The sequence below is a fragment of the Schistocerca piceifrons genome, chromosome X (assembly GCF_021461385.2).
Source record: "Schistocerca piceifrons isolate TAMUIC-IGC-003096 chromosome X, iqSchPice1.1, whole genome shotgun sequence".
NCBI lineage: Eukaryota > Metazoa > Arthropoda > Insecta > Orthoptera > Acrididae > Schistocerca > Schistocerca piceifrons.
In genome coordinates, this window is record NC_060149.1 from 263,038,680 (window position 1) to 263,054,703 (window position 16,024).

Consider the following 16,024-nt stretch of genomic DNA (forward strand, 5'->3'; position numbering starts at 1 on the left):
GGGGTTCCTATTTTAAAAAAACGCAGTTAATATCCGTTTGACCTATGGCAACGCCATCTAGCAGGCCAACCATAGCGTCAGGTGGTTTTCCCCTTCAAGCTAGCCAAGTTTCGTTCTTTGTAGTTTTTTCGTTTAACGCTTATTTCGTGAGATATTTGGCCCAGTCACGATCAATGGATAACCTTGTATATGCTAGTACTGCAGCTGACTGTTGGGTTGCATGACAAGTAGTTCAGCTGATTGTGAGCAAGTTTGCATTATCACAGATGTAGGCACTGTTTTGACAAATATCAACACATTCATCTAAACAAATCGTAGGAGATAAGCTCAATCTATTTAATATAAATGAGAAAACAGATACTTTTATCAAAGTAAAGACTTTCCTGCCAACTTAACTATATTAGATATAGCATAAATGAGCACACATAGTAAAAATAGTACTAATTTTTTGTTCCCACTGTGAAAAAAATAGTTTATAACTTGTCGATGCTATGGCGTGAGTGGAAGATGGGCTAGAGGTGTGCATGGCTCCAGCCCCACCGCTAATAACCATTTCATAACAGTTCCTGTAGACATGTCTGGACTCACAAGTCCTCTTATCTGTCCTTTGGTGGCTGTACGATCTGCCACTGCTGCCGTTACAATACGACGATCCTGGCGGGCATCTGTGCTGCGTCGACGTCCAGGATCTCGTCTAGGGGTGTGAAAATGTTCAAGTGACCACTGATGCCATCATCGTTACACAAATGACTTAGCACATCCAATTTTTGTGGCAGTTCTCCGGAAGGCCATAATTTGACACCTTTCAAACTTGCTCAGTTTTGTCTAGGAAGCACGAGTGCATCTCTGTGGCATGGCTGCCTGCTTCCTTCACATGTTTTCACCACAATGAGCCTTCTGACTGTGAGTATTCCCTATTAAAGGGTAGACACACATGTTACAAAACCTACTGAGATGGCCTGGCTTGACAATGAGGGAGCTCTGGATTGGCAGTACACTGAAGGCAGAATGCTGTGCTGGCACAGTCTGGAGTAGCTATGCCACTACACTATCTGTTGGCAGGCGATGCTGAAACAATTCTCAGTAAATCCACTCTACTCCACATGGCACATGCTGCCACAGGATCAAAATCGACGTCGCCTTTCCAGCTGTGCTAATTTTTTTCCGGCAGTGTAGTAGGAATCTGTTAATCAAAAGACATAAAATATATCTCTCATTGGAGACAGTTTGCGATAGTTTGTCATAGGTGGATGAAGATTATAAATATATAAACGTATTAAGACTGGATGCAAATGGCCCATTTGTTTCGTATGCAAACCGAAAGACAGGTTTTCTTGGTTTTATTTTCTCACTTCAGTATCTAAGAAGATTATATTTTTCTCTGATAAGCAATCCCACTCCAAAACTTAAATTGTTACTGAGACACAAGTTGTTACAAAACTGCACTGAGACTTTTTCAGTTCACTCAGGAGACTGTTCAAACTCGGGTCAGCTGCCAAAAGGAGCAAAAAGACAAAACGTTCATGCAGTTATTACGAAAAATGAATCGACTCGGAATTTACAACCACATTTCATTTGTCGAAGAAAGCTGCACACAGTCTTTTCGGTCATGTAAATGAAAAACTAGATAATATAACTGAAAGTGAATCTGCACTTATGTGTATAGCATAATTCTGTTATTTACCATATTTGCAGTATGTGACGTTAATTAGGCCAAACGATTTCCTTACTTTTCTGTCGATATGCAAAAGCCTAAACCATAAACAGAGCAATAGATATCGTAAGCTGAGCACTAGAAACCAAGACAGTCCAGAAACAAAGCAATGCGATATCATTATACACTGAGGGCTTCATACAGTACGGCACAATAGAACACTGACCACACAGCTGCCCTAGCTCTCTGTGAGAGGTGTGGCCACCATGACACACTGCTTCTGATTTTTGTAGTCGCTAGTGGCAATTGTCGCAGTGAGTCCCTGTAGGCAGGGATATTAAACCCTCCTCTGAAATCGACATGTGGATTCGAAAATTACCATGTTTGTGAGTTGTTGGCAGAGAAAGGTAAGAGATATGGCTGAGCTCTCCATCGAGGAACTGAGCTGCATATTCTCATCTTGACTGGGCAACTGAGATGGCCTGGCTTGGCACTGAGGGGGCACTGGAATGGCAGCACACTGAAGGCAAAGTGCTGTGCTGGTACAAACAGGACTAGAAAAAAATTGTGCAATGGGAGTAGCTCTGTGGACACGGACTCCCACACAGTGGCCCTAATATTTGTTCAGTTAGGAGAAGGGTTACAAGGGCACAGGTTGTATGCCTGAGTAGCCACCACCAGGTTATGGCTAGATGCACAGCAGGTGGTTGTGGGGTGTCAGGTCCCTGGGTCAGGAGAGATGACAGAGATGGGGTAGTTGATTGGTTGATTGAGAGTGTAGTCAGAGATGATTTTGGCGATGTGTCAGGAACTTATGACTGGCTGTGACCTCAAACAGCTGATGCCCCCAATAGGCTCCGATGGCGGCTTGGGTCAAACCCGGACTCTGGTTGACAAGCATATGCGCCCAGACTGGACACATTGTACCAGATAAAAACGGTCTATCAGAGTTTGATGCTTGTGCCTATGCAGTATTTAACCTGAAGTGGTCCCACTGAGAAGGTTGGACCAGTATGTGGTGAGGAAGCTGTGGAAGACTTCTTCAGTCAACTTCAACTTTTGTGGTCCTGTCCTCCTCAGTTGCGCGTAATACTACGGTATATTGATAAATTTCACTTATGGACCGTCTGACAGCAACTGAATAAAACACAATTTTAGTGCCATGCGCGTTTCGCCTTTATTTTCTGCAAGGCATCATCAGTGGCCTGGAATATGTACATATGTTAGCTATTTTATTTACATTTTTGTCACTGTGCCTATAGGTTATAAACAGTTCTGGTGGTTGGTATTTCCTATTAAGTAATAATGTTTTGAACTGTACTTACAGGTTGCGTAGACAGTTTCTTACATATTACGCTCCTGTTGCATTTTTGGTGTTGTTCTTCTTCCAATGAGCGCCAATTTGCTGTTTTTCCACATTCCACAGCACTATGCACTGAACGCTTGTTTTAATGCAATGTTTTGGTTTCTGTTGCCGACTGTCAAATGTTTTTGCCAAAGATCGAATATTACTGCCAAACTTATGAGTGTAACTATTGAAGTATCTGTGGTCTGTTCGTGTATGCATTTGTGTGTGCGTTTGTGTGTGTGTGTGTGTGTGTGTGTGTGTGAGTGTTTTTTGGTGTGGTATTAATTTAATTTAATTGTATTTTTGTTTTTGTCCTGTGTATGTGTGTGCGTGTGTGTGTGTGTTTTGGTGTGATATACATATTTTTTTGTGCTGTGTGTGTGTGTCTGTCTGCATTTTGGTGTTATGTAATTTTTTTGGGGGGGGGGGGCGGGGGCTGTGTGTGTGTGTGTGTGTGTGTGTGTGTGTATTCTGTCTGTATTTTGGTGTTATATATATATATATATATATATATATATATATATATATATATATATGTTATCATTTCTTTTATTAAGTGTAGTAGGGAGCCTGTGCTGATGTGCGTTTGTTCATTTATCACATGTTTGTTTTCTGCTATGGCTTTCTGGATGTGGAAGTTTTCTTGCATTTGTATAAGATGTTTGTCATGGTTGCTTATTCTCATTATTTTCATTTCTTGTTCCATGTTTGTAGGATGATGGTTGTAGTGTTTTAAATGCTCTGCAAATGTGGAATGGTTTGTTTCATACTTCCAACATCTGATATGTTCTTTGTATCTTGTTTCAAAATTCCTGCATGTCATGCCTATGTATACTGCATCACAACTTTGACATTCAAGTTTATATATTCCTGATTGTTGGAATTTGTCCCTCTTGGTAGCTGGCTGGCTTAGGTGTGAATGATGGGTTTGCCCAGGCTTATATGCTATTTTGAAGCCCTGTCTCTTTAGGATGTTTGCAACTCTGTGTGTTAGTTTATGTGTGTAGGTCATGGTGTACCATCTGGTTCTTTTCTGTGTGGTGTTGTCATTGTGTGTGTTTGTTGAGTGTGTTTGTAAGTTTTCAGCTTGTGAGTTCTTTTGTATTGTGGAAATGTTGTGTTTGTTTTTTATTTGTGTTTTTATTTTTTGATTGAGCCTGTGTACCACATGTGTGTCATACCCGTTGTTCCTAGCTATTTGTATGATCGTGTTCATTTCTTGTTCATAGTTTCTCTTGCTGAGTGGCATTCTGTTTAATCTATGTAACATGTGTCTTAGTGCGGCAAGTTTCTGGCTTTGGGGGTGGTTGGATGTGGAATGTATTATTGTGTCCGTGGCTGTTGGTGTTTTCTAAAGATGTTAAATGTATGTTTTCCATTTTCTTTTTTAATTGTAATGTCAAGAAAATTTATTTGATTTTCTTTTTCTTTTTCAAGTGTGAATTTTATGTTCTTATGAGCTTTGTTTATTTCTGAATGGAGTTCATCTATGTTTTCACTTGGTTCGTCTACCAGACAAATAATGTCATCCACGTATCTGTACCAATATATGATTTTGAAACTTTCATTTGTGGTTATCTTATCAAATATCTGATTTTCAAGGTAACTGATGAAAATGTTTGCTAGTGTTCCTGATATTGGGGATCCCATGGGCAATCCATCAGTTTGTAGATAATATTCTTCCTCAAACTGAAAGTAGTTTTGTTCAGTTGTCAGTCTGAGCATATCTGTTATTTCTTTTATTGCGTCTGTGGTGAGGTTGCTGTGGGATGAGAGATTTTGTTCTATGATTTCTATTGTTTCTGTGATAGGGATGGAGGTATACATATTTTCTATATCGAATGAAATCAGTGATGCTGTGTGTGGTACCTGTATGCATAGCCAAACACCTCCAAATTTAGTTGCAAAACACTATAAAGTAGAAAACAACGGAAAAGTGATAAACACAGGAAACCTAATAGAAAACATACAGAACATACACACATGTGGTACACAGGCTCAATCAAAAAATAAAAACACAAATAAAAAACAAACACAACATTTCCACAATACAAAAGAACTCACAAGCTGAAAACTTACAAACACACCCAACAAACACACACAATGACAACACCACACAGAAAAGAACCAGATGGTACACCATGACCTACACACATAAACTAACACACAGAGTTGCAAACATCCTAAAGAGACAGGGCTTCAAAATAGCATATAAGCCTGGGCAAACCCATCAATCACACCTAAGCCAGCCAGCTACCAAGAGGGACAAATTCCAACAATCAGGAATATATAAACTTGAATGTCAAAGTTGTGATGCAGTATACATAGGCATGACATGCAGGAATTTTGAAACAAGATACAAAGAACATATCAGATGTTGGAAGTATGAAACAAACCATTCCACATTTGCAGAGCATTTAAAACACTACAACCATCATCCTACATACATGGAACAAGAAATGAAAATAATGAGAATAAGCAACCATGACAAACATCTTATACAAATGCAAGAAAACTTCCACATCCAGAAAGCCATAGCAGAAAACAAACATGTGATAAATGAACAAACACACATCAGCACAGGCTCCCTACTACACTTAATAAAAGAAATGATAACATAAAATAAATATATATATATATATATATATATATATATATATATATATAACACCAAAATACAGACAGAATACACACACACACACACACACACACACACACACACACACACACACACACACACACACAGCCCCCGCCCCCCCCCCCCCCAAAAAAAGTTACATAACACCAAAATACAGACAGACACACACACACAGCACAAAAAAATATATATCACACCAAAACACACACACACACACACACACACACACACATACACAGGACAAAAACAAAAATAAATAAATAAATACAATAAAATAAAATTAAATTAATACCACACCAAAAAACACTCACACACACACACACACACACACACACACACACACACACACACACACACACACACACACACAAACGTACACACAAATGCATACACGAACAGACCACAGATACTTCAATAGTTACACTCATAAGTTTGGCAGTAATATTCGATCTTTGGCAAAAACATTTGACAGTCGCCAACAGAAACCAAAACATTGCATTAAAACAAGCGTTCAGTGCATAGTGCTGTGGAATGTGGAAAAACAGCAAATTGGCGCTCATTGGAAGAAGAACAACACCAAAAATGCAACAGGAGCGTAATATGTAAGAAACTGTCTACGCAACCTGTAAGTACAGTTCAAAACATTATTACTTAATAGGAAATACCAACCACCAGAACTGTTTATAACCTATAGGCACAGTGACAAAAATGTAAATAAAATAGCTAACATATGTACATATTCCAGGCCACTGATGATGCCTTGCAAAGAAAAAGGCGAAACGCGTATGGCATTAAAATAGTGTTTTATTCAGTTGCTGTCAGACGGTCCATAAGTGAAATTTATCAATATACCGTATTTCTTCAGTCAATGTTGCCAACAAGACCTTATGTATTTGAGCTTTAAACATTGTATCTGCTCGGCCTCTGCATTGGATGTTAGGTGGGAGGGGGCAGTGGTCAGGTGCTCAGTGCCATTCCAACAACAGAAAATTTTGAACTACAACGATCTTAACTGGGCAACATTGCTAAACACTAGTGTATGTGAGACTTGTTCAATCACAAAGATTATAGAGAGCTCACAGATGGCAGCATGGGTTGTCCTTGATGACATCCATACAGAGAGTCAGAGAGAGCACCCACCACCAGTGACAACATAACTACCTGAAATGACCCAGCAAAATTCAGTGTATACCCTTTCCCATAGGTAGTCTGGGAATGAACATGGAGAGAAATGTTGTACTAGGACTCCCTGTCTCTGGGAGCAGGCATGACACGATCTACATGCACGTTCAATTTCAGAATCAATATCAGACCACTATACGCTCTGCCTGACTAATGCCTTCATCCCTGTCATCCTCCAGTGTGGGGCATAAAGTAACAGGAGGATACAGGACCAGAGCAGGAGGAGATAATAACCCGCCATTCAGAGTCATCAGTGGTCAATGTTAAGGAGCTGTTTAGAAGACGGCCATTTAGAAATGGAAGATTGCTCAGCTTTGAAAAAAGCGCTTTCCATGTCGTGGGCGTGAATTTATTCGTACCACTTAATCTACTAGATGTGAAACCTGTTTTCTTTGTATGCTCCCCCAATGGTCCCATAGATTAGTACAAACTATTATTCTTGCCTCGTTCAGGTCCATTACATTTAGTTAGGGCCTTACATTAGCAGTAGGACTAGTAACATGTTTTGCAAATAATGGCCAAACTCGGTTATTATTTGAATGTGTTATCACCATGGTCCCACTAATTATGCCTTTCAAGACTGATTCTGGTAACTGCATGCTGTTTAGTATGTATCTCAATGCATTATTATTATTATCATTATTCTGTCGATGGAACTGTTGAAACATCGTGTCTATTACTGTTAGGGAAACAGTGTAATTCGAAACCGAACATTTCACAATTAGTGGTGTCAGGATGAATCACGCTGAACAATATCTGCCGTAGGGGTAATGCATGTTAAGTGGAACGGTGGGCAAGACTGATGGCATGTTTATACTGTATACACTGTCCACCAGATAGGGACTAGTTGCGAGTGGAGTAACATGCCCATGACAGACTCCAATGTACATGCGTACACGTATCGAATTTTCTCATTGTAAACCTCTAAACCAGTGTGGTAGACATATGACATACACAAACGATGAATATGTGGATATGCTTCTGGTCCTTGGTGCATCTGATAACTGGGCTGGTGTTGCCATTCGTGAATATGCTGCTGGATATCCTCGTTGATGCCATCCAGATAAAAATGTGTTTCGTCATCTGGAGCTGTGCCTTCTGGAGCCAGGTTCCCTTCTTCCACAACTGCGTGACAGAGGTTGGTCATGGACTCGCCATACTCCAACTACTGAAGAAGTTCTTCTGGAGGCCGTACACCAAGAACCTCAGCAAAGTACATGTAGTGTAGCAAGAGTTGTATGCTTTGCAATACACAGTTGTTAATGTGCTGCACAAGCAGGGTCAGCACCCCTATCATTATGCTTTCATGCAACACCTGCATCCTGCAGATCGCCATCAGTGGATTCAATTCTGTGAATGATTTCAACAACAACAGGAAGCCAATGAAGACCTCCTGAACACCATAATATGGTCGGATGAAGCAGCATTCACCCGTGAGGGTGTCTTCAATATGCACAATGCCCACCATTGGTGTGAGGTTAACCCACACGTCACCAGCGACTGTGGATATTAAGTTCACTTTGGTATCAACGTCTGGGCCAGAATATTGGGCGACAGGTGATTGGGTCCCTACATGCTGCCTGACCAGCTGACTGCAAGAACGTATCATGCATTCCTCTCAAACTATCTGCCTGATGTGCTGGCAGATGTTCCACTACATGTTTGGCAGAGGATATGGTTCCAACATGATGGTGCACCTCCACACTCTGGAATTAATGTGCGACAGTATTTGGACAGAACATATCCAGGAAAATGGCTCGGACGTGGAGGTGTAGTTGTTGGCCACGACATTCACCTGACCTAAATCCCTGCACTTATTCCTGTGGAGACACCTGAAGGAGCACGGCTACTCTACTCTACCAATGAATGTCGAAGAATTGGTAGCATGTGTCCATGTTGCTCATGTTACTATGGATTCAGCTTTGCTGCCAAGGGTCCGGAGCTGTATGGTCCGGCGGGTCACGCAATGTTTCCATGTGCAGGGAGGTCGCTTTGAGCATCTGTTGTTCTGAGGACAACGTAATTTGATGTGAAGGTCATGCAGTCATTAATATGGACATTGTTATTGTCACTGGTTGCTAATGTGCGGCATCTGAGCGCTCATATTACATGTAGTATAAATGGCAAGTAGATGTTGTGTTATCATACTGTGCTATCATCTTTAGCATCTCGACATTGATATTGTTTTTGTAGTTATTCTGTCCTATGACAGGTTATTTGTTTCAACTGCCTATTGCTTATTCGTCTAACCACATACTTGTTAGATTCAGCGTTACAAAATGGTATAAATTTAGAATACATGTGACGTAAGAAATGGTGTATATTAACGCCAAAACCCTAGCCACTGCACCAACCATACAAGACGACTAACAGCTGCTGACAGAGGTAGTTACAATATATGTAGGTACAGTGTTGCCAGATTGCCACTGTTTATCATCCTTCTTCTGCCGGATGTACTCGCAGGACGAAATTTTGTGAGAGACATTTGTTTACTGCTGGCATGTGAGGAGTTGCACTGTGAAGCCCAAGTGCGCGAATTTCGCTTCACCCTGTATATACAGCTGGTAAATGAAAATTTTCCGAGTTCCAAAACGGTTACTTTCAAATGTTCCTTCACTTGTTTCCCTGTGTTAATTAATCTATGTTGCAAAGCTACTCCTGATTCCTTAAGTTGAGGACATTCAGATGAATTTCTTCTGTAGAGGTGTTAAAAAATTCAGCCATTTCAGCCCACAAACTATGCATCCTATGTCAGTTCCTTTAGTTGAGTACCTGCGCATTCCATAATGTTAGCCTTTACTCATAAAAAGTAACTGAATCCACAACTTCGCCCTGAATCCACTTCCCAGTAACTTTCATCGTCACCTTTTTTGCCTGCTCATTGCTGACATTTACTTCACCATGAGTAACCATCGCAACAGTAGTGTTAACTGTTCTGACAATAGTGTCAACTGTTCTGACAATGCTGGTACACGTTTGCAAAACATTGAACAATGGATAACACGCTAGTCCCTTATTAATATTAACATAGGATCGAATCTCCTCAGTGAGACTTTTTTTCGTTTATTGACTCTGTATAATTATGTCTATGAGGTTTTTGCTGCGCTGCACTGTTTAAGTCTAGAATTTTCTAAATAGGCTAACTGCTCGTGCTGTTCTTGTAGAAAGTAAAATGGGCGATTTCTTGGCTCGAATCATGCCAAGACCACATATTATAGCTCAAAACAGACATTTCTTTGAATACTTCCATTTAATTTGTGCATGAGAACTGCAAAATATATGCTAATATGTGGTTGCGTAAAACCTGTTAAGTAAAGCAAAAATCCGGGACACAATATGGCCGTTATCACTCAATGAGAACTCTCACTTGTCTCGAAAATGCTGATATAGCTTTTCCCTATTTGAGAGCTACAGCGGGCAGCTCTCGAGAGATGGAGATTGGCGTCTACCTGAAAGGTCTAGCTCACAGAGCGCGATTGTTTGACGGTCAGATCCCACCCCACTCTCGGATAGTGCCGGCTAACTGGTTCTCGGCTCTGTTTACATGGTACGAACCAACAACAGTCCATCTACTTTTCTTCCATCAGCTAAAGGTCGAAAAGAAGACAGTAGATATAGAAGAAGCTATCCAGATATTACACATAACACCGAAAGGACTACTAACGAATATTCTGTAAGAGATGGGAAATTATACATGCAGAAAATATTAAATGAACAAATAGATCTTAAACACTTTATTAAAATTATCCATCAGGACAACAGATAGCTATTTAAATCAAATAATACGAGACAACCACAGAAGATATATACACAAATTCACAACAAGCGTAACCATACAGAATCGCTGGAAAACATATCAACAAACAGATAAAAAGACGCACTTATGAAAATTAAAATGAATGTATAGCACAAAAAAATTACAAAGAAATGTTTAATCCCTTTTGTAATTGAATACATAAAATTACATAGAACTAAACACGTCTACGAAAGTAGATTACAATGACAGCATGCAGCAATGCCAAATGGACCAGTATCCAGCAATGTCATATAGACATGCAAATAATAAGTACAATAAGTAATAACTAAGGAAATAGGATAGCAAAATTTGTAAATAATACCAAAAGTCAAAAAATACTTACAGTTATGAAAAAGAAAATATAGAGATGTACAAATAACACACAGAAAAAGAAAAGTATAAAAGTAGCAAAGAACATTACCTACATAACAGCAATGATAAAGGAGCGTCTCGCACCGGTAAAACGCCAGCCTGCATTGACGTTTCGGACAGGAAACCAGCATCAAGTGATTAGCTGCTATACACCCCTGGCTGCAACGACAGATGAACAGCTGACATGGAACTCTATTATTGTGTGGAAAATGATTGTAGATTAGTAGCTATAAATTTCATGAATCTCTCTTTCTTTTGATCAATCAGTTATCTACATGCACTAAACAAATTTGCAAGTGTACTAAAATGGTCGACTCCTATTGACAGAAAAAACATGGTGTCAATTAGATATCAGCTGTACTTAAGAACTTGTGGTTGCTATTTTTATATAACATGTGTATGACCCCTTTGTACAAGTAGACTCATATTTAAAGAGTAACCAACATTTGTTGTAACTTACCTTGTCAAGTTAATATCATTGTGCGTTAAATATAGAGAAATGTGCTGTGGTATTGAAGCTTTTCCCACAGAATTAATAAAACAAGACCATACATTTGCTATTGACAAATTGGGGATTACTTTAAATACATATATACAGATACTTTAAATGTAATTACCACTATATACCCATAAATTACTTTAATGTCTAATAACTGTTCGTCTAAGCCAAGTAAATGACCTTTAAACTACATAAAAACTTCTCTGCTAGTGCTTGGTGTAGGACACCAAATTCTCATATTTTTCTAGGCATCTTTATATCACATAAAGGTAGATCATCGGCATCTTCATCCTAGCAAAGCTGAAGCTATTAAGATTTATTCTGTCCACTACAAAATGTAGGGTCAAGCCTTTCCACATCACATGTTTCTGATAATGACTTGGCTAACTTTTGCTGCTTTTGGGATAAAGCATTTTTAGTGAACAGTTGTAACAGAATTCATGTTGCAAATCAGTGAAAACGGTAGCCTGTATTACTCAGTCATGTATGGTATTAAATATGCGTTTGCTAGCTCCGTTTTTCTTTTCTTTTTTTTGCCACATGTATACCGTTAGTGTGCAGTATAGTTTCTACAGAGACAATTACAAAAAGGAAAATGTTAGCAGAGGAGAGTATAACATATAAGCAGTTGTTTTTTACTTACAAAGTTGTATAATTTGTGAAGGATGAAATCACTTTTAACACCTTGTTATATACCTAGCATGTGTGTGCTTACTACATCAGTTTGAGTTTGAGGTATATGACTAGCAATCTGACTGAGCATACTTATTGACCCTGTCACTGAGTTTGTGATGGAAAATGAAAATAGTATCAGCTCCAATATAAAAATATGGATGTTATATGAAAAAACAATTAAGAATACCTAGTTACCTACTTTCTTTCCAACCTTCAATATAGGGTCATATTTTAGGGTTAATTTTCAGCAGCTAAGCAAGTTTTCAGAATAGAAGAAAAACCCTTAGAATAAAAAAGAAAGTAAACCTAAAGACATCTGTAAGACACTGTTTAAGAGTTTAGGTATTCTATCTTAACTGTGTATTTACATTATGGAACTCTCGTTTCTTAAAACTACTGCAATGGGCGATGAATAGCAGACTATTTAAACAGTGACAGTCATCATAATAATGATACTGTTGTTGTTATCTTCAGTTCAAAGACTGATATGAAGCAGCTCTCCACACAACTCTATCCTGTGCAATCCTCTTCATCTTCCAAATAACTATCAAAACTTACATCCTCTTTAACCTGCATATCATATTCATCTCTTTAATAGCATACACTATATAAGAAATAAGTAATTCCAGCAGAGCCAAAAACGAGAAACAACAAAAGAAATAAGTAAAATCAGAATAAGCAAGTGATATGAGAGCAGGCAAATGTAGCACACATCTTAGCAGCTAGTAATGAAATAGATTTAATAATTACCTACAAAATTAGGCATGATGTGCGAAATTATGTACCATTACTTGCAAATAACCTGATGACGGCAATTCAGCCAGAAGAGGCCTATTGTAAAAACAAAAGCAATCAAACCTAGCAGTGCAATTGGAATTATAATAATACAATGTCCTTAAAAGATATGTACTACAAAGTGGGATGAGAAGAACGTAAAACCAACAACAGCAATAGTAGTTTATTCATTCAGAGACAATATACATTGTATAAAATTCGTCAGAAAACACATAGTATAAAAAGAAATACATATGTGCAGTGCCCTATATAACACAAGGCTGAATAGTACCCCACACAACATCATGTTCAAAATTGAATACAACTCTGATGAGCAACAAAAATGTAGGAAAAAGTATTTTATAAGGAAGGTGTTTATTTATTTATTTATTCTTTACCCATAGAGCTTCATGGAGTGGCCGTGCGGTTTGAGGCACAATGTCATGGATTGCAGGGCCCCTCCCACAGGAGGTTCGAGTGCTCCCTCGGGCTTAGGTGTGTGTGTTATTGGCATAAGTTAGTTTAAGTAGTGTGTACGTTTAGGGATCAATGACCTCAGCAAAATGGCTCTGAGCACTATGGGACTTAACTTCTAAGCTCATCAGTCCCCTAGAACTTAAAACTACTTAAACCTAACTAACCTAAGGACATCACACACATCCATGCGCGAGGCAATATTCGAACCTGCGACCGTAGCGGTGGCGCGGTTCCAGACTGTAGCGCTTAGATGACCTCAGCAGTTTGGTCCCTTAGGAATTCACATATATTTAAACATTTTCTTACCCACAGACTCTAGCTGATAACTCAGCTGAGACTATAGTGTGTGGCATACAATTTTGTAGGCAGATGGACTAAGACAGATGACTATCGGTGTTCTGTCTGCATTTGCCATGTTACCCTACAACAAGGTTTAATTAAATGTGTGTATAATATATGGACAATAAGGAAAACAGGATTACTCCTTACAGGCACATATGAGGTTAATATATATTTTCTGTTACAATATAACATCTAATACTTAATTTGATATTTAAAACTCACTCATAGTGTATACACATTTATTGTGAGGTACAAGGTCCTCACAGCTTCAGTTCTGCCAGTACCTTGTCTCCTACTTTCCAAACTTCACAGAAGCTTTTCTGCGAACCTTGCACAACTAGCACCCCTGGAAGGAAGGATACTGTGGAGACATGGCTTAGCCACAGCCTGGTGGCTGTTTCCAGAATGAGCTCTGCAGCAGAGTGTATGCTGATATGAAACTGGCAGAACTGAAGCTATGAGGACGTTTCGTGAGTCGTGCTTGGGTAGCTCAGATTGTAGAGCACTTTATCTTGAAAGGCAAAGGTCACGAGTTCGAGTCTCGGTCCGGCACGCAGTTTTAATATGCCAGCAAGTTCCATATCGGCGCACACTCCACTGCAGAGTGAAAATCTCTGTGGCTAAGCCATGTCTCTGCAATATCCTTTCTCCCAATAGTGCTAGTTCTGCAAGTTTCGCAGAAGAGCTTCTGTGAAGTTTGGAAAGTAGGAGACGAGGTACTGGCAGAATTGAAGGTGTGAGGACAGGTCGTGAGTCGTGCTGGGGTACCTCAGATGGTATAGCACGTGCCCACCAAAGGCAAAGGTCATGAGTTCGAGTCTCGGTCCTGCACACAGTTTCAATCTGCCAGGAAGTTTCATATCAGCACACACTCCAGTGCAGGGTTAAAAATCTCATTCTATAAAAAGATCATACTGTACTAGATACTTATTTGCAGTTTCAGTATTTAGAAGTGCTTACTTTTCAAACTCCTAACATTGTCTCATCTATACTTGTAATTGTAGTGATTTTCGCATAATTTTAAATTTTTACTTTATATATTCCAGGAAAGCATTTACACAGAGAACGAATAGTTTTGGTCCAAGCACAGAACTTTGTGGCACACCATGTCTGACAGCTTGTAATTCAGATCTTAACTAAATTATTTTTCCCCCACTAGTATGTTTGACTTCTGTGAACTGTTTCCTATTCATACTATACAATATGACTATATCATAATATTTCCCCCAAATTCCTTACTGACAGAGTTTCTGCATTAGCTTGGAATGTCTCATGCAGTCAAAAGGTTTACACAGTTCCTTGTAGACCTTGCGAGTCCTCTGTTGCCTGTCGAATAAACTAACAATATGTTCAAGAAACTCTGTTAATACTGTTATTGTTGATTTCAATTTTCTGAAACGATGTTTTGACAAGTGCATTATTTTAATTTTACTTATAAAACTTACAATTATATTCTTTATTATCATTTCATATGTCTTTGCGAATCAGATCAGTGACACTGACCTGCAGTTTCGTAATTGGTCTGTATTTCCTTTCTTAAATGCTGTCTTTACTTTAACTGAATTTAGTGAATCTGGAACTATACCTTCCTTTGTTGCGGCATTCAGCACATGTGTTAAAGGTATTAGTATGCTTTCCTTACGTTCATTTATGAAATGTAATGCAAGACCATCTAATCCAGATGAATGTCTGACTGTCTACTGTTTTATTAGTTTGAAATTTCTGCATCAGTTACTGGGATGAATGCAAAGGTATGGTTTATATGTGGAATTAGGGCATTTTAAAAGATGCTCCTCATTTCTTGACTACCCATAACATCTAAATAATGGTTATTAACTTTTTAGTGGAACAGTCTTTCACCTTGTAACAGGGATTGTATAGTCACAAGCTTCCTGAGGAAGAAATACAGTACTTAATATTTTCTACCATGCTCTAAGTGCCAAATCATCTGAAGTCCAAGAAATATTAATGTACTTTAGCCCTAGCTCCTATTCTAAGGAAAAAAGGTGCAACAGAAACCAAACCACTGGGCTTCAGGCTGACCAATCATGGATTGAATTCCACAAAATGATTCCTAGAAATTCTCTCTAAACAGGGTTAATGACGTCAGTGATCACAGGAGGAAGGATGGTGTGTGGGTATGTACATTGGTGTAAAGTTTAATAAGGCAGTTTGGAACTGAAAGAATTGACTTATGGATTACAGTGGAAAGAAAACAGAAAACGTAGCCAGAATCATGATGTATGAAGTGAATCGTAACCAGGTAA

At 38.9% G+C, this 16,024-nt stretch overlaps 1 protein-coding gene across 1 annotated transcript; it reads right to left on the reverse strand.

Moving 5' to 3' along the window:
• Nucleotides 1–14,992: 14,992 nt before the first annotated feature.
• Nucleotides 14,993–15,807, reverse strand: LOC124722298. The gene is made up of 3 exons (XM_047247481.1): nt 15,777–15,807; nt 15,261–15,429; nt 14,993–15,197 (listed from the first exon to the last, which is right to left on the reverse strand). The coding sequence occupies exons 1-3, from the start codon at nt 15,805–15,807 to the stop codon at nt 14,993–14,995; spliced, it is 405 nt and encodes a 134-aa protein (XP_047103437.1).
• Between the last annotated feature and the right edge of the window lie 217 nt (nt 15,808–16,024).